The sequence below is a fragment of the Zootermopsis nevadensis genome, unplaced genomic scaffold (assembly GCF_977971745.1).
Source record: "Zootermopsis nevadensis isolate Lab colony 2312 unplaced genomic scaffold, Znev_1.0 Znev_ptg000030l, whole genome shotgun sequence".
Taxonomy (NCBI): domain Eukaryota; kingdom Metazoa; phylum Arthropoda; class Insecta; order Blattodea; family Termopsidae; genus Zootermopsis; species Zootermopsis nevadensis.
In genome coordinates this window covers 5876612-5897790 of record NW_028259162.1, presented here as the reverse complement: position 1 = coordinate 5897790, position 21179 = coordinate 5876612, and the positions used below count along the sequence as shown (strand labels likewise).

At 37.0% G+C, this 21179-nt stretch overlaps 1 protein-coding gene across 2 annotated transcripts in view; it reads right to left on the bottom strand.

The window, feature by feature from the left end:
* LOC110834377 (neuropeptide CCHamide-1 receptor-like) overlaps positions 1 to 21179 on the bottom strand; it is a 243397-nt gene that overhangs the window by 108739 nt on the left and 113479 nt on the right. For both annotated transcript variants that reach the window (XM_087358500.1, XM_087358499.1), the window contains exon 3: positions 17194 to 17274. In XM_087358500.1, coding sequence (XP_087214626.1) covers positions 17194 to 17274 — 81 coding nt within the window. The remainder of the gene's footprint in view (positions 1 to 17193; positions 17275 to 21179) is intronic.

Genomic DNA, 21179 nt, shown 5'->3' with positions numbered 1-21179 from the left:
GCGAAATGTCTTAATTTTCATCTAGTACCACTCTTGTACGAGCTTTACCTCCATGTCCACAATACGTCTTCATGGCGCAAAAGAAACTTTTTAGTTTCATTATAATTACATTACTTTTTTCTTTTACGACGAAGTTTCTTAAGTGGCCTATCCATAAGAGATTTTGTATATACCAAATTATGTAAAACAAATTGTATAACTACGAGTTTTTATTCGATAAACCGCCGTTAATTACAAGAATAAAATATTTCGTAAAGAAATAAAACCCTAATAACATGACCACGAATGATTCTAAGTTACTTAAATAGGATGTGCGCCTACCAAGTGCACAGATTATTCAATGTTTAACGAGGTTTAAGAATACTAATTTATGCTGAACAGAAATTATATGAGGCCACCATTACGGAATTTTGCTGGGGATGTGGAAAACGTACAAAAATCTCGGTTTGAATGATCAGTCACCAGAACGCAAATCAGCTACAAGATATATGATTTCAATAGTAGTGAAACACCATGACAGGATTCCAGTGTATTAACAATGGAATTTCAAGGCAATTAAAAGCTGAGTACGAACAGTACGCTTTCAAGACCGTTGTCCCAAAAACATCGCTTCTAGGCCGCGTGTGTAACCGAGTAGATCACTTGAAATTTGTGAAGGTATCTATTTTCATAAATATAATTATTTTACGTAACTTATTCTACATCTAAATCGAGAGTCAAACATTCTCTGCGTCTGAGATTTAAAACAAAGTTCGAAAGGGTTCTGTACTACAGCTTTATAAAACGTTAGCATCTATGAAATAATATCTGATGCACAATGTTATAGATTCTGATAACAGCAGATATTTCATGTACCGACAGTACCAAGAGGCACACTCTGCAAATCTAATGCCGGAAAACAGATGGAAACTGCAGTCATTTGGTCATCTTGCTGATTATTGATTTTGAGATTCTGTTAGCCACGAGATGTAGCCCGACTACAGAATCTAATCGGATGTTGTACCTACTGGCAACTGCAGCATCTTCCTGTTACAAAAACATCTGTCTCTCTCTACATGGGAAAGTAACACTTTTAATATTGATATATTATCATTTATGTGACGATAAGATGCAACATGGTACTATTAATGAATAACATTCTTACGTATAAAGCTGAAAGGAACCGTTAATAATGTAATTGGTTACCCAAAAATCTGCGTTTAAATACAGATTACTATTTCTTTAAATACATCCACTTGATCACCGTCAAATTTTCGTTAAGGAACAAATTCATAAATTGGAACAAGAAAATATAAGAAACGCGCTCGCTATACAAAACATTTTTAAACAGATAGTTCCTATAATTACGATCTACAATTTTATCATGAAACACGTTTATCATAGACAACAGTTGACTGTACAGCGCGAATAGTTTGCAACATTGCTAACCAAGCTTAACACCTGGATTTAGTTATATCAATGACCCAGTTTATAGAATCTCCAGGTTCTTAACAATAGTTAATTCAGTTGACAACCACTTTCTCAGCTGTACCACATCTTGTTTGCTTCATAATTAATCTAATGACACTTTATCAACTGTATACAGTTACAATATAAGCTGTCATGATATATATTTTGGGGTATTAACGACAAAAGTTGCAGCTAAGATAGCCAAATTGCATGCTGAATTCCCAGTCCATGTAGCACCCCTTCCGACCTCTACGTTCTCTCCTAGAGTCTTCACGTCTAGCACTAAACACTGGGTAGTCAGCGCAGATTAGGCAAGAAACAAATCAATCGATCATAAAGAAGTCTGTAAGTTCCTGCGAAACATCAGTTATTTTTATTTCGAGACCATGTAGTGCACAGATAAGTTAATAATTTCTTCGGTTGTGGCCTACAGCTTCACGGTATACGACGGTGAAATTAGATTATGTTCCAACAACATAACTGCACTTAGATTACAGCGCCGTACCCTAATTGTAAAATGAAATCCCGTTAACTCGAGTCAAGTCATGTAAGACCGGGCTGCGTTCAGCAAGCGGCAGGGGTAGGTAGGCCTTTCAAAGGAGGAACATTTGAAATTCTTGCGACCTACAGCGTTATAAACAAACATCAGTATGAAGTCACCGGTGTCAGATAAACGGGTATAAGTACCGTAAGGCTAGAAATTCTTCAAATAAAACACACTTGTTAAAATGCTGCATTAACACGGAATTATATTGTTGTATTTTTTACAAGGTCCAAATGTACTCCCCACAACGTTCATCCACTGTGCCAAGGACACGCAGACTGTACGCCGTGTGGACTTTCTGCAAAGTAGAGGACCAACACCGACCACGATGAGAACTTCGGATCCTTCGTATCTTAATTCCATATTTCTGTTTCTTTATTTATCCCTTCGTACCTTATCTCTTACGCTCCATTCTCCTGTACTCCTTTCCCCTTCCTTTCATTTGCTCATTCTATCGTCGCATTTCCCCCCCTTTATTCCTTCAGTAACTTTATCTCACTCCCCCTCCGTCCCGCATTCATTTCTCATCAGTTTCACATTTCCTCCGCCTCGGCATTCCTCACCCTTGCTACTGCGTCCTTATTTTTCGCCCAGACATCACATCGCAGTGTCTAATTCCAACTAACTTCACAAACTTTCATTAACAGGATTATAGCCACACTTCGTAATGTAATTGGATATACTACAGTGTACGACATACAGAACTTATTAAGTTGAGAATGTGAAATCAAAGAACGTCACTAAAACACTTTGGGGTATTATACTTAACACTCTGTCATGTGGAGTAACCACTCAGAATTTTTCGTGTCAGCCGTCTTAGAGTTAAAGTCAGGCCAGGACATTCTTTTTAACTTATTTGCCCATTTAAATACACCCCCCTTAAAATGCGTTTTGAGAGCACGTAAATAATATGTCTTTTGTAAGATTTGAGGTTTTCACAGCGGTGAGTATGAAGATTTCTGTCTTCTGGGTTGTTGCGCTGTGTAGTCTGGTCGATGTTTACCAACGTTTCAGAGGTCATACTGCCTCCGTCATCAGAGTATGAAGATTTCTGTCTTCTGGGTTGTTGCGCTGTGTAGTCTGGTCGATGTTTACCAACGTTTCAGAGGTCATACTGCCTCCGTCATCAGGGCGGTGAGTATGAAGATTTCTGTCTTCTGTGTTGTTACGCCGTGTAGTCTGATCGATGTTAACCAACGTTTCAGAGGTCATACTGCCTCCATCATCAGGGCGATGAGTATGAAGATTTCCGTCTTCTGGGTTGTTGCGCTGTGTAGTCTGGTCGATGTTTACCAACGTTTTAGAGGTCATACCGCCTCCGTCATCAGAGTATGAAGATTTCTGTCTTCTGGGATGTTGCGCTGTGTAGTCTGGTCGATGTTAACCAACGTTTCAGAGGTCATACTGCCTCCGCCATCTGGGCGATGAATCGACCAGACTACACAACGCAAGAACCCAGAAGACAGAAATCTTCAATACGTCGTGATGCCGACAATCGCTAAAATATTAAATAAATATATGTAATTCGTGGGCTCCTAAATGAAACTTCAACTCCATCGAGTGGTTAGGACTCCTTCGAAAAGGTTTCTATCTCAGCTCTAGGGGCGGCTACAGTAATCGATGTTCCTTGTGGTTCTCGTGATTCCCTCCAAAAATAACCTTTTATAGTGTCTTCAAATAGCCCACAGAGCTTCCTCCCACATATCTCACACATTTTAACATTCCCAGTCATCATCCGCTCTAATGAATAAACAGTTCAAAGAGAATTGTTATAAAACTCAAGGAACTAAAGGGGTGGATTACCAAAATGATAGTTTTTAGATCATCTACTGTAAAAGATAAATTGGTACTTGATAATTCAGGTCTGGTGAGTCGATAAACCCGCAAAAAGCTAATCAAACTTTCCTCCTTCAATATCCAAGTTATTCTGGAGGTGGTTACATAGTTTAAATTACCACTATAATAGAAGTGAACGTAATCCAGCCAATCACAGATAAAGTTACGTGCCTCTAGAAACGTCTCTCTCTTAGCAGGATTCAGGTTGTGCGAGCAAACGTACCCCTAACTTCAGGGACGGATATGATCCCTGGCTAAAGGGATACACACGAAGCACGAGCTATTAAGCCGAGGCACGTAGTCTTGACTTAGGGACAACTATTAAGCTCGAAGCGATAACAGAACTCCGCAACAAGGAGAAATATTCATGCAATCACTGAAAGGGAAAGTGGCTTATGAAATATATCGATTATCTGATCAGGTTTTAACGGCGTTATAGTAATCTTCTGGGTTATTGCGCTATGCAAACTTCTTCTTGTATAAAAGATTCGGAGGAGAGAGATGTCTCCAGTCATCAAAATAATAGTACGAAATGAAGATATTTCCAAGTGTTCATTGCGGTTGTCGTACGGGACTCCATAACAGGCATTTTTAAGGCAGCCTACATTTTAGTATAGTAATACCCTAAATTCTTTTATTATAATTCATCTCTCTCATGGCCATAGTTCTTCTATTAAAGCAAGAACCGTATTTCATAATCGTACAAAACCAAGGGCAGCACACGCGGAATCTTTGAAGTGCGTCTCATTTTCCGACACAGCAAAGAACAAACCCCCAACATACGTAATATGCTCTGAAAGTCTGCGTAGCGCAACATCGTCCCGAAACTCCAGGATACGACTTTTGTAATAACAATCTTTTATTAGCAATCAAACGTTTCACGTCCAGTGATTCCGACTTTCTGCATCCCGTGCAGTATTCTGAAACAATGGCTCAACTGCCTCCACATTCAGGTTCACTTAGCAGCCTGGTCTTCGGAAAACATTCTCCTGTGACCAATTAACGCTCTCACTGGTTCAATTCCTGCCACGCGTTTTAATGCTTTTGAATTGCTTTCTACTATTAACGGCGCTACTGACTGTTCAGCCAATAATATCAGTTACGTCTACTAAAAACATAAATCAAACCATAACGATAAAGTTAAGGCCGTCTGCCCATGCGTTAGATTGTGTCATATTTAGATTTACTTAATAGATTTCAATTAAATTCAGTATTAACCTCCCACATTAAAATTAGTCGCGGGAATTCTACTTTAGCCCATGTCTGGCAAATACAATTCCTATCCAAGTTTAAAACAAATTTTCTTTTATTTATAAATGAATGGCTCACAGTTCAAACATTGCCAGTTGACATATATGAAGTTCAAAATTACGTAGTGCAATTACCATTTTAAACTTAAGTGGATATACAGGTGACACTATATTTAACAAAATGAAAGGAAAATAATTTGTCTCCATTCATGTAGTACCGGCAGCCTGATACTATCTTTCTCAGCAGCTGAAATCAAAATCACACGCAGATTCGCTGTCTACAAAACTTTATTAACTTTTAACAACAGCTTCCATCCAGCAATGAATAGATGTCGAAAACAATAGATATGCTGTGTCAAATATAAAATCACTTTAACTTTTGTTTTTATCAAATCACTGTTGTTTAATTTCGAAACGGAGATACGGGAAGCACGCCTGAAACGCTGGAACACTTTTACCACACTATACGGCGCTACAATCCAGAAGGCAGCCATCTTCAGGAAGAAAATTAAGAGAAAACGCAATGCTGACTGAGTGGGGCATCAGTGCCAATATGGAGGTGTGGAACGGTTGCTATAACTCTCTCTTGCATGCTGAACACTAATATCTGTTGTATATTTTCGCATGTGTTTTATGTCCTACGACATATTTCCGCCATGTACACTAACATGAAGATTTCACAACGAATATGAATTATATTTTTATAAGGTACTTCCACTGCACTAAAGTCCATTCGTTCTCCACAGTGTATTTATACATGAAAATTGACTGCTTTACGTCTTGCATGAAGTTCATCAAGGAACATAACCCTGAGTTCTCACAAGAACGCACAAAATTATAATTATGAACTCCGCTCCCGAAGGTGTGTGAATTCGACCCGCTGTAAATTTACAAATCATGTGCTGGTCAACTATAATTTTAAGTTAAAAGAATAGGCTAATACTTGGTTGAATACGCAAAATAACCTTTTTTTAGCTTAAATGCGTCATGTTTGTATTTATCAAATATATATTTATTTTCACAGTCTATACACAAACGTTGTAATTAAATGATGTTGTTAAAATCATATAATATTAAAACATTATGTAGTATAAAATATTATATTTTGGCGCTTTTTATCAATATACGATTTTACATTATTTAGCGCTTTTTTACGACATGTTTCGATGGATAAGACCTCATCTTCAGGTTTATATCAATTTTATAATATTTTAAAATTATTAGATATTTTTATGCAATGTATTATATTGATCTGTGGTTTGTTTGTAGATTTTCCATTTTCATGATGAGTTGCTTGTTTTGTCATCATGAAAATGGAAAATCTACAAACAAACCACAGATCAATATAATACATTGCATAAAAATATCTAATAATTTTAAAATATTATAAAATTGATATAAACCTGAAGATGAGGTCTTATCCATCGAAACATATCGTAAAAAAACGCTAAATAATGTAAAATCGTATTTACGATAAAAAGCACCAAAATATAATATTTTATACTACATAATGTTTTAATATTATATGATTTTAACAACATCATTTAATTACAACGTTTGTGTATAGACTGTGAAAATAAATATATATATAAAATAACCTTCTAAAAGACCCACCTTCTCATCCATCATCTAAAGACTCGAGTTATTACAATTAAACAGCGACTATTAATACTACAAGCTTTACGCCTTGAACCAACCGAACGTTACAGTCGAATGGTTAGTATCCCTGCTTCGTATTCGAAAGGTCTGCGGGTCAAATCTCTGACCTGAAACCTGCTACTTTTACTGATGCTCTCCTCAAGCATACGCTATGACAGTATCTCAAATTAGGCCGCGACAGCTTCCTTTCACACCACCGAATTTTCACTTCGTCACAGATCTGGTATGTGACGAAGATCAATAAGTCTCTTGGAACGTTCCCGCACGAAATTACTCGTAGTCAAAACTGAAAATAAAAATGGCAGAGTCAGAAACAAACGAGCGCAATAGAAGCGCATTCCGCTGCGTTTGCTCGGCATCCGACTACACCGGGCTATTACTGTCATCAAATTTCTTCTGCAAATCCCAGAAGAGTTTAAAATTTCTTTAGTCGGAAAACTCGTGACAACGCAAATCAAACAAGAACAAGAAACTAATATGTCTCAGTTCACGTTTACCTGACAGGAGCAGAATCGTCTAGCTCAAAGGGTAAAGCATTTCACTGGTAGTCAGGGGGTCAAAGTAAAGTTGAAAGCCAAAGTTGAGATGGCGGCGTTTTGGAAGGGGAAGGGCGAGAAGAGGTATAGCTCCTACTCATTCTTGACCTCGGCACTAGGTGGGGGTGAGTGGTCAGCGTCATGTCCTGGTAGCACTTTACCCCGGGAAAAAGACCCCCTGTACCCACCGGATCCAGAGCCGTTCTGGACGTACAGGTTAGAAGACAAATAATTTGTCCCTACTAGGAATCGAACCCGATTGTCTACTGACTGAACGTATTATTTTGGTTGCTGCCTGTCCGTCCGTTCGAGTGGCATTAGCCTCTCGTTACTATGATATGCCAGTACATAAAGGGCGAAGTAATTTATTGATATAACATTTTGTTTACATATTTAATATTCTGGGAAAATTTTCAGGGAATTACGTACAACTACATTAATTAATATTGTGTTATTATTACTGGTTTGTACGGATATAAAAGCTTTGTCTTCCATCATAACGGAGAACACTGGTTGAGTTTGTGTCTCATTAGCCAAAGAGTTTCAGGTATTTTTCCTGCGTTTAAAAAACCACGATTATCATCCTATTTCAATATATTTTCTGTGTATAAACTATATGGCAGGAGGTTAAAAAAAATTTATCTCACCCATTTTAGTAATATCATGAAAACCGATGAAGTGAAAAATCTTCAGACTTCAAATTGTACTTATGATAATAAACCTCTACGTAATATCACAAAGTTCTTTTGGTTAACAGAATTACCCCTACTTGCAGCACCATAAATCCACAAAACCTGGGGAGAGCAGTAAATTAATTATTTCCCTAACCTTTAACTTTGTATAAATATTAACTCATTTTACCGAAATTTTACACTGAGAAGTTTCAATGTACCTAAGATACCTCTACTGCAAACAACGCTCGGAGTAAAAACTTTCAAACGGCTATAAATAATAAAGACGTTATATCAAAGTGGTAGTCACACAAGCTGTGCTGATATATATGATGGTATATATTAGCCACACGACTGCGGATAATGAGAGACAAAAAAAACAGCAGAAGCGAACAACGCGAGACAAATAATGGGATTCCGCGCGTTCGCAAAACTCATTACCATAGTTTTCGTCTACAAATAGACGATAAACAGAAGTTTTCCTAATTCATATATCACACAGCTTGAAAACAAAGCTCTCAGTTTTAAAAAAATGAAGCCTTATAAAATAGAAAACGATGCAAGTTATAAACAAAATTAAATAGGAAGAAAGAATTTCGGAATACTTGAAAATCAGTTATGAGAACCATAAGGTCTCTTTCATATTGTCTAAAACAAGAGACGCAAGGACAAACATAAAAAATTTCCGTGTAGCATAAAATTACAAAAAATCATTACAGTTAATTGAAATCAACTGCTAAGGACGATAAGCTGATTCAACAGATCTGAATTAGTCTTCAATGTGGAGTAATACTTCCCGTATTGTAACTGACAAGCAAAAATACATACGTACAGGACACTCAAGAGAGAAATCTTTTTGAAGGCGAGCAGGTGAAAACACACACGTAATTTAAAATTATTATTAATAAAATACGTCGCGGAAAGATGGATTGCACTAAACAGCTTACGAAAGTATTTAACAGTACGCTTCAGTCTGAAAGTTATCAAGCTTAAAGGTGCTGTTAATTCTTGGTCAGTTTAAAATTATTTGTATGTGGATAAACTGAAAAGCCGAACACCTTGTCCCGACCCCAAGCCAAATGTAACAACGGCATTTATATGTAATTAAGTAAAATGTTGGTGTTTTAATTAACAAAATAATAACTAACCACACAGAAATAATATATCATTTAGAATCAAATATGAGTCATACGTAATACGAAAGTTAATTTCCTTGTTCACAAGATCCTGCCACTAGTAAGAATTAGTACTTCTCTAAATGTCTTTGGTGAATGTCTTATATTACAACTTTTCTTGTTTTGGATTTTATCCATCGCCTGCTTTCTAAGCCTTAAAAATTCGAAACCTCATAAATCATTACTTTTCGAAAAATGGGACTTGTTTTCAGTTAAAATGGGTGGAGACACCGCTCGAGGTCCACAAATCGGGAGTGGCTTGGTCCACCGGACACAAAAGAATAGATATCCCGTTCGTTCGTTCATTCTTCCGGAGACGATGAAGTCCAACGTTTGGGCTCTAAATATTTTAAACTCTTTAAAAAAAAGGCGATGAATTAAGTCCAAAACACAGATAATACAAAATTATGAAGTTATTTATGTCTTGAGATGACAAAGTCTTTCTAATATTATTACGTCCTGGGTCTATATACCGACAGATGAAACAACGCCGATATATCGATGACTGTCCCACGGATCTCAGTACCTAACCGTCAGTAAAAGACTTGCTTGTAATTTCTTATACCTGAAATTACGGACGAAATGCAGACTATTTTATTCTTACCGCTTTTTAAAATTATAATATATTTCTACTGCATTAACGTCGCCGTGTCAGTAATTGTGTATTGTTATACGTAGGCAGACAGACGAGGAACCGACCTGACGCTAACGAGCGCTAATGAACTGTTTCTAGGCGTGTTAGAGGCGGGAAAACATCTCAAATATACATTTTGAATATAGCCGGAATACGTAACGTAGGTCGCCTTCTAAACTGTGATTTGTGCGTGTAGGTCAGCCTACAACATGCCAGAACACAATACAACATCGGAGATAAAACACATTCAAACCCACGCGTATAATCAGATCTGATGATGAAATTCAGTAGATGCATCGTCGCCTTCAACTGTGTGCAATTTCAAACAGCGAAGCTCAGTGGCCCGAAGCCTCGCCAACAAAGTAATCATCACTCTCTGACAGACCATGTATTGACAGATGTCATCACGCGATGGTAGACAAGGTTCAGCCTATCTGTGCATCAGTCGCAAGTTGTAGTGATTCCAGTACGCCATTCTTTGCAACCAAACAACATCGCGCCTCTAGTAGAATTCGGGAAATTCGCAGTTTAAACACCAGCAATTCTGATGTCTTTGCAACCTTCCTCGTCCTTACCAGACATTTCAGTCGTATTTGGTAGTCCCAAGTTTGATTATCGCCTCCAAGGGTAGGTAGCCACCACGACTAACATTTTCTTGGTTTTCCTCAATTCCTTCAGGACAGTTCCGTCATGTTATATTAAAATAAGCTATGACGTCTTCCTGAAACGGCGTCAAAGTTATAAACAGTCATACCTCCTGCCATTTTGAACTAGACTAAGCAGTTATTGGAGTTAACCAGTGCAATTACAACTGCAGTGTTTGTCAAAACGTCCGTTACAGCAAAAACATTCGACGCGACTCTCAGCCGAAAAGTTATATAACGTTACAAGTTTTACAGCAGATGTTCACGATCTTCTATTCGACAGACAAACACTTCCTGCTTCTAGAAATTTTGTTACCAGTCGGTGTACCGCTGTCTTATTCGGCACATCCTCTTCAGGACGCGTACTCCCGAATGCTTCATGAAAATCAGCAAACAATTTCGATGTGAAGTACCGAGAATTAAAGCACGTTCTTTCCGCGAATTCACCATTTTAGTATCTGCACAGCTTTCTGCGCAACTGATGTGAGCAGCAAACTAGCAACAAGTGTCACGAGGGAGGTTGGAGGAGTCTATTACAGGGGTTGTGCTTACTTTTGATTCCATTTTTGTACCGCGTTACGTGATTGTTTTTTCATTGCTTTTCAAAATGGTACACTCTTTATTTTCAGTCCTTATTTATCCTGGTGAATGTGTAAAAGAGAGACAAATTCGATTTTAGTTGGATAAACCTTCAAAAGAAGTTACTTTAATTAGTGTCTTTTATATAGAAATCTAATTAGTAGGATTACGCCCTTACAGAATTTATCAACGAGCCATGGAAGCGGATCAGATGAAAGCATAGTAACATTATAAACTGTACTTTTAATAAAATCGAAAGACATAAACTGAATTTCACATATTACGGACATCCAGACATTTCACTGCTGGCGCAAAATGAGAATAAGTGAAATAATCCTCAATTCTTTCGATCAACGTCTAGTCCTGGAATACAGCCCAACAGAATACGAAACAAAAATTAGTCTCGCCCGCCATTTTGTCTCACCTTCACGTGGTATAACCATTACCACTCCAGCACAGAAAACACAAATATCCAATTCCATAAAATCTAGGGATTGTGACATAAATATGAGGTCGTCAGAGCTAAAGTGACATAAGACAACAAAGTTCTAGAATAATTTTTTAGGTTTATGTTTTCGGTATGTTTACTGTAGGAAATGCTATTACGTTTGCACCAAGTAAAACAACACAACACTTTAAAGTTCTGAATTCGGTGAGTATCTGTGCGTCTGAGGATCGTTATAAGTATATGGCAGAGGTAATTAATGTTGAGGGAGGGGAAACAGACGAGGAAGCATATACTGTCTATACCATAAACATTACGTCCCAGCGGCAGTACATTGTATCTGTTCCAGCGTCGGAAATACCTTTGGTTCACATACACACTATATATATATATATATATATATATATATATATATATATATATATATTTTGTACTGTACATAGGGTATGCGTTTCTTTTCCTTCTATCCACAAGCTAGTGACGTAGGTGAAACACATAGTTTTGCCCAGGGTACAGTATCTGTTGCTGAACAGCCCAGACGTAAAATTGTGAGTAACATGCCAAGATACAATCAACGCAAAACAGCAACTTTTTAAATATAATATGATACCATATTCCCCCCCGCCACTTCAAGTCGGTCTCTTTACACAACACACCGTATTGTATTTGCTCGTTTTGGTTTAATTCGCTTCAACTTCTCAGAATTTCTTGTTCCGCATTCAAGATTACCCGGAAGCAACTCAGAAAGAACAAATAACAATTTCCTCTTGTGACTCGGCGAGAGGTGAAAGCCATTAATCACAGCACAGAATCTGTAAAGTTGGGTTAATGCAAATCAGGAATATGAAATCAACATTTTTAAGCCTTCGTTTAAATTTAGAAAGAAACGAGTTTGGTTTTAAAATAAATCGGCTAAATCTCATTAGGTATTTCAAGAATTCGGAGAATTTGCCTCTTCCTGGAATTTTGTGTTAGTAATTAAGAAAATTTAACACCATAGCAACAAGCAAACTACTTCACATTTGTATGCTGTCAACACTGGCGCACAAAGTCAAATCACCTCAATTTTCAACCTACTCTTGAAGAATTATTGCTGATAAATCCGTAAAAGTTGGAATTTTTAAAATTTAATTTTTATTACTTATTAATAAAGAACTTGAGTTAAAGGTTGAACTAAATTGAAGTTCAAAGTAATTCATTTACATTAGTTTGTGCGTAAATATACTAAAGAAAACAATTTACGTTTACAAATTTTTAACCACAAACAGCGGGAGACGCTGGAAAATTATAAAAAAAAACTGTATGACACGAGAATACTCAAAATAATAATGTCATATGCAGGCTGAATGCGATGAAACGTAGCATTTCAATGCGGGTCAGAAGACATTAAAGCAACTCGGGGGTATGGAGCACCGTTCGCGGTATAAACATGTAAAGGAGACGTTCACATGCTGAAATAAGAAGTCCGAGGCTATAATCCGCCACATCGCGTTCGCAAATTACAATCTAACATAAATCATAAACAAAATTAATGTCGAAATTTTCTGTCTTCTGGGTTGTTGCGCCGTGTAGTCTGGTCGATGTTTACCAACGTTTCAGAGGTCATACTGCCTCCGTCATCAAGGCGATGAATGTGCCAATTGAGTGGAATGGGCTTGGTACATTCATCGCCCTGATGATGGAGGCAGCAAGCACCTTACACATAACTATAACCTTAATATCGGATCGTGAGCCCCAGAAAAGGATAGACAAAAAGGCAAATGTGCTGTAAAAGTGTGTGGAGTGACTACGCTATTTTAAAAACTCTCACCACGAATTAAAATAAACGTATGTCTTTTCACTTCTTTCATGTTCGAATTTTCTTCACAAATTTTTAATTAAACTTAATATTTTGGAATTGCAATATAACGAAAGTTAAAGAATTTTACTTTGGCCTGTCGGCTAAACACAATCCTAATGTTCTAAACAAAATCATCGTACGAAAGACAAATTCGTACATCGCATACAAATATTCTATTTCTGGATTGTAGTCAACTAAATACAAAGACATATAATTTGTATATTCGTGCAGTGCGGTATGTACGCTGCTTATTGGCTTTTTCAAAAATAGTAATTATTACTGAATCGCAGTCTATGGACGTGTCAGAAACTCTGTAATAACAGATATGAATCATCCCAAATCAGCATCAAGGACAATGCAGTATGTGCCCATAAACAGAATAGAACTCGTGTAAAAATACAAGTGGAATAAAACTTTCTGCTGTTGCGACACATCTGTAAACAATACCAGCCTATCAAAGTTTTTTACAGGAAATTGGCACAAATAACAATCAATACCCTGATTATGGAGACAGTAAGTACCCCTGAAATATGGTTCAATATGTATCAGACTACACGGTACACTAGCGCAAAAAAGGCGAGAGTTCTGCTGATGCACACGTTTATGAAAGCGTAGAACAGGTTTTACACTGGAATGCCTTATGGTATTCAAGAGGTTCACGGCGACAAATATTCAGATTTTGGTCTTCTGGGCTGTTACACTAAAACAACGCGCCCTGAGCCATGTATTGTTATGTTCTCCTTTACCCGATTCTCCGACCCTACTAATACATCCTTTTCACTTCCAATCTATACCCTGGAGATGGAAGCGGAAATTGTCTCCGAAACGTCGGTAAGCACATACAAGACTATACGGTATTACACAATCAGAAGATAATCCTATGGAATGATTATCTCACAGTTTAATGGAAATCACAGTGTCTGACCAACGAATTATTAATGACCATATTCCACGTCGTCCAGAGTAACCTCCCGAAACGTCGACCCCACTTAGTTAATGCCTATGGAACAATGTTCAGACGTATTTTGATGAATACCATTAGTAAATTAAAGAAGTAATATTTTAAATGTAAATTAAATATTTCATCTTGTATTTCAAAATCCTGCAAATGACGAATTCCTGTACCTTTTAGCACCAAATGCTATCCGCTCAGGAAACAATTTCTGTTTCCATAAGGAAGAGTACATGTAAAGTGTCTCAAATTATTGTTACTGATACTCAAGTTTGTTTAAAACTTGATGTGGGCGGTGAGACTGGCCAACTTGGGAACTGTCTTCTTGCGTTCTTTACGCTGTGCTTGTTCTTACAGAATCATCAATAACTCGTTGCTAGAAGTTTCTCTGTTCCTGTCTCAAGTCACGAGCAGAAAGGAATAGACTGCGAGAAGTGGATTCCGATCAAAGCGAAATAAGTCCACGATAAGACAAAATCGATGGGGCACAAAGAGGATTCCAATGAAACTAATATCGGCAGTTACAGCTGAAGTGTGGGTTTTAAGCTGCCTTTGGTGCTGGGTCCTGGGACGTTCGGGTCTCGACGAAATGCAGGGACACAACAAATCTTAGCAGAACTTTTGTGACGGTCGCTCAAATTGTTGTTCTCTCTCTATCTCTCAGCTTCTCGTTGGTCTAGAAACGCCTTTCGCGACGCGCAATTCAGGCACTTTGTCGTTTCTGGTACTTGTTATTCCATTAATTTCCTTGTTTTCCCCCTTTCGTATCTTTAACATCGTTTTGTGGTGGTTGGCAAAAAATACGAAAGAAAACGTAATTAAAAATAAAATAAAGTTCTTGTACTGTTCTGTGGCGCAGAAGACACGCCGTAGGGCACAGTTCTCAGTGACCCATTGGCGATCACTCTGGTTTATGACACCCCGTTGCTTACAGGTCAGTGACCTCCTTTTTAATATTGATATTTATTACTGCCATTAAAGTGACACCTCCAAGTCGCCTTCCGGGTCACGTGAGAAGCTGAATGGTACTGTATCAAGCTATCATTATACTATCAGGCACATTCGGGAATCGATCCCATGACCATCTACGACATTAATACCTTTTGTGCCAAAATTCGCGTTACAGCGATTCAAATCTTAGCCGGAATAAAGACCACCTCGACTGAAATTTTACGTGGTTTCACTCAGCGCCTCCATACATATACTAGAATAATGTCTTAAAATGGACAACGGCAGTTTCCTTCCACATCCGGCCCGTTTCGACATTCATAAATATAATTTAATGATCTTATTAAACGCCGCATAAGTTATGACGTTAATAAAATCGTTGTAAAATAAACCAACGGGAGCAATGACATTTAATGACGGTCTCTGAACTACAAAAGTTGCGTTGCGTAGCGTTGCGTTGCGTTGCGCAGCGTTGCGTTGCGTTGCGTTGCGTTGGATGATATAACACGGTTGTTCATATGGTGTGTCGGTAAGTATCAAAAAGCAGGCGCCTGTGGTCTGTTTCACGGTATTATTACAGGATTTATCTTAAACACTGATGTAAGCGACAAGAGGTCCACAATCAACAAGCCTCTAACATGTCGATAATCGAATTGGATACCTTCCGAGTATACACGAGTACAGCATTACCCACGTTAACTTAATCGATGTCATCAATACGGGATCTAGGAGAGGTCGCGCATTGTAACCGACTATAAAGAGTAATAGTGCTCGAGGAATTGACTGGCACATAACACGCATTTACAAGAAATACGGTAAAAGCGATGTATCAGTGTTTGTGCGGCAGACCCAATGGGAATTGTACGCTCACTTTAAACAGAAACTTACTCCACTTTCGTCCTTAATAATTTCCTGGGTTCTATGCGCAACTGAGCGAACATGAACAACGCTTGAAAACATTTTGTGGTAGGGTGTTTGTACTGAATGGGGCGAACGAACCACTATTTCACTAAGGTTTGTATTTTTGCCTTCAGTTTATCGAAGTTTGTATTGAAAACGGCTTTCTGTGGGTCGATGCAGCTTCATGGGCACATAAATTTACCGTCACGATGAACCGAGTCTTACTGATAAAACGTGGACTATAACGTGGGTGTTACACGTGCAAAGGGTCGTTAGTGCTGAGTTCTAAACCGGTGGATCGCAGGCAAAAGACAACGCGTACTGTAGATACAGTTACTAAAAGCAGTACGCAACACAAATATGTGGCTCCCATAAGATATACATATTTTAATCAACTAAACCATTACATACGTCAGCACTTAAAGGATTAGTGAATCTAGTGCAGCTGTTCAATATGACCACCAATGCTATGTGTACAAGTTCAGGGAACATTCTGTATATTTAGGGAGACAGAAAAACCAAGAAATGCTAATAAACATCTAATGGAAAGCTAGAAACATCTACAAAGATAGACGAGGTATAAGGTAAAGCTGCCAATGTTACTTAAATGAGTACCACGTCAGACGTATGGGAGAGTGGAGATATAACGCCATGTATTCTTAACATATTCGTACCAAGAGGAAATGAGTGTTTAGCTCCATAATCTTGTATTATAGAATTCCGGTTGTGATTTGTCTACAATATTATTGATTATTACCACGTACGCAATTCTTTGTTTTCAATGATTAATTATTTCCATATTAATGGCGACATGTTTCCATATTAATATGTCACCTTCCAACCATACTTCTATGACTGAACTAATATAGTTCACTAAGTGTTAATTCATACATTTACGTAAGAAACATTTTAAATGTGCAAGATACAAACATTAGTAAATCCATTTGAAATATTTTACAAAAATTAAAAGTTTGCGCATTGAATTACTTCAATTAAGTAACAGAAGCATGGCGCAGAGATGGCATTAATGTACAACGTGTTCCTATGAAGATAAAAAATCAATATTTGAAAACAGAACGGTGTGCAGATGGTAATAAAAAAGTGGTAAGCTTTACTGTCGGGCCGATTTACCTCCAAGGAAATATCCTCGTTGCCCATTGGAGAGGACACTGGATGGCCGCAGAGGTGGTCTGGACGCTGTGGCGAAGAAAACTAAAACAAAAAGATAATTGAAAATTTCTGAGCTTAATTTCCACTAGCATGCATATTATAACCCCGACTTCCTTTTACACGGAAGAACGTAGTCCTAAGAATAATTAATGTAGCCTACGTCTGTATGACGTTTAAAGACGACCTACGCATATAAACCAGAACAAATAAGCCCTCGCTATCGAACACGTGCAACTTTTACATATTTGAACACGAGATGAATGAAGGCCGTGGCAGATCCAATCCCCGGATGATCGCATCGAAGTCTGCTCTGGCGAGGCATGCAAATGAGAACAAGCTGTCACGACGACACGACTCTATAGTATTTTCGTTTCATGGATTCGCAATTTCAAGATCTAATAAAGCTTCCTGTAGTGATCCCCTTCTTTATCTACGTATAACCAGCCATCGTTTCTTCGGTCTTCCTTTCACACTTGTTTTTCGTCTTCCCTCCTTCCTTCAGTTTTCAATATCATCTGCTATCATTTTACTTTTTTCCGTACTTAAATCTCTTCTATTTGTTTAAATCTTGTCAGTCTGATCACAATAAAATTCCTATTAAATATTAAAATATTAAAATATTACTATAATTAACATTTAAATATTTAAAATATATTAAAATAATGTTCTCTATCGAAATGTTCGATTTACATTAGAACATCACTTTTTACACGACATGTTTCAGTTCTAAATGAACCATCTTCAGGTGTATAAAATTATATAAACTTAAATATAATTATAATTTCTTAAATGCAACTTTTAGCCAGATGTTTATCGGATATCAAATGATAATCTCTTCCAGATTTTATTGTATTTTAATATCGTATTGGAAGAGATCATCATTTGATATTTAAATGTTAATTATAGTAATATTTTAATATTTAATAGGAATTTTATTGTGATCATACTGACAAGATTTTAACAAATATATATTTATCACAATATGACGCAACATTATCATCTCTTCAATCTCTTCACTAATTACTTATTTATTCTTCTCGTTATTTGTTTCAGTGTTTCTGTCTTAATTTTCTTTGTTTTTCATCATTTCTGTCCTGTTGCATTTCTTTCCTAACGTATTTCTTCTTTGGTCTGATTTATTACTGTCTATTTCCTTCTTTGTTTATTTGCTTATTTTATATTCTAATATACTACACGGTATGCAAAGTTTTAAGATTTATTTTCACCGTCATTCTTTCCACTTTTTTTTGGGGGGGGGGCTTCATATATTCTTATTCTGTTCCTTGCTTTATTTCTCATTTGACTGCTGGCTTCTTTCAGTCCCTCATCCTTCGTGTCTCTCCTTGTTTGCATCTCTTTCTTATTATCGTTCTGCTTTCCGTTTTGTCGGTGCCCTCGTCCCATTCCAAAGTGCAAACGAGACGCGATGTTTTTGGTGTGATCAGTTCATCAGAAGCAGTTTCTTTTGATTTGCTTCTCTGATTTTCCTGAGCTCTGTGTAGAAGGCGAGAATATATTCTACGGTAAAAGATGAGGAAATATTGAACTAGTATCTTCTATAGACGTTCAGTAAAGTCAACAATGTTAAAAGCGGAGAAAGTGAATTATATAAGTACATAACAGAGGCGAAAAGTGTTATTTTTGCCTATGTACTTATAAAACTTCAAAATATTCTTACATCACATGAGATCGGAGGTCTTCACAGTGGTGAATACGTCGATGATATTCTGCTGGATTGTAACGCTAATGCCCTACAAATACAGGCAGTATGTTCCTCCATCCAGCTACAAGTCTATATGACGTTACAATCCACAAAACCAACATCGACTTCTTTTCTCATTTCCCTATCGCTTGCTGTGTACACTAATTTTTTATTTGTATTTAAAAAAATTATGACACATAAAAGTTAGACCCACAACAGGGTCATATTTTCAAATCGAATATCTGCTTACTTTTCTTTAGCGAACCCAAAAACTTTCTTCGGGATCCTAACACCGACATACAGACTACGTACCCGTTTTCTGAAATGTTGCATAACTTTCTACATTCGCGCGGCTATGTTTCAACACTTCCCATTAAGAAATTAAGCAGGAGACAGATTTGACTGATGACACTCGGGTACCTTCCCACAATTCAAACATACCACCATCTTGCCTTATGCAAACATATTAAAAAACACATTACGAGATGAACGAACAAGTAGAGTGTTGTTAAACTCAACACAGACAGTTAGTTACATGCGAGTACAAATAAATAGCTTTATTATATAAAATGATTGTTGAGGAGTCTGAGGCAAGAGTGGTATAAATGTGGTCCATGGGTTTTGGATACGTAAGTTACCATGCCTTTTACGTACATTCCCTTACGGATAATACATCTAGATATATTATCACCGCCTCTTTCTAAATTCTTACCTACTCATCAATCATATTCATATTCCCAATTTATTCGACACCATGTGCATTAATATTAACTTTAAGTGGACTAAGACATAATTAATCATCTTCGTTCATGTGGCCGCTGTGAAAGTTTTCCCCCCAGAAAATGTCTTTGTTTTAAACTAATAAAGTTTACTCAACACCGATACTTATGCATTGCACACAGTACTTTAGGCCCATATGTAACTTAACCCTTTGAAGCCGAAGATCGTCTAAATATTATTTATGAATTCAGTCCGTACCGCGAAGAAAACACTACACCTCACCATTACGAAAATCAGCTGGTTAATGGACTAGAGTATTTCTGAAGAAGCTAATAACAACTCAGTTGATCAGGAAATTTCCGTCTTTCGTGTAACGTCTATGTCTATAACCACTTTCACAAGTGCCCCCTCTTACACCCTGTCTAGTCCACACACTTATAATTTACCTTTAATATTCACCTGTGTGTAAGAATGTCTGAGCTCTTAAATTTAAAACATCGGACATCGTGAACGCGTGAGCTCGAATAGTTAAAAGTTGGAGGGCATCTTGAAAACTTCTGATTCATGTTCTTGTGGAAAAAAGAACCGGTTGATACAGAATTCGTTTCCAGCGCGATCTGTTATCTTTCCCAGAAACATAAAACATTCCAATATCACAGAAATAATTTAAAAAAAAGAAATAAACAGAAAGAAGTTTATGAATTTTAGTATAAATTTTAAATTGATACAATTAGTGGTAAAAGACACAAGAACAACTAATAAATATCAAATATATGCCACATCTCAAATAATAATAGTACACATATTGGTCAATAGGGTATGACGTAAACGAAAGTAAAGCGTACAGGTTGGATATTCCGGCCATAGGCCGAATTCTTTCAGTTGAAATCGGGACGTCTTCTTGTGCGGTTCTGTGGTAGTGAAAGTGTAAATTGCAGTAAAATTATGTTTTTGCAAAATGATGGTTTCATCAATTTATTAGTTTTGAAGGAAGTTTTTAAAAGTTAATTTGTTAGGATTCTTAATTTTGCGAAGATTTCTAGCAGCGACAATATTTAACAGTAGAAGAGAATTTCTAAAAAAAATTAAAGCAATAAATTTGTATTCGCTAATTCAGTACAACCGACTGAGTATTGTAAGTTAAGAATAATTGAGTTTTATAAAACGGTAGAATTCCTACACAGACTTTAATTATTATAATAATTGTAAAATCAACTTAAAAGTAGTATTTTCGTAAAGTAGTTTAGACCAGTCGAATAAGGAAGCGTTTTCTAAATACTGACTAAACTGGTTAAATTATGTTGCAAATAATAACCGTTCGCAGCTCAAATTATCTAATTCGGCGTATATCAGCGGATTATTATAGCGTACTGTAGAATTCAATATAAGAATTATCCGGAACAGATAATTGGGCAATTGCAAATTTCATCGAAAACTACTTCACTACAATCATAAGATTTACAGTCAAATTGTCGTTGCAGTAGGAAATGATTTGATATACTACGCTGAGGTTCAGACTGCACTA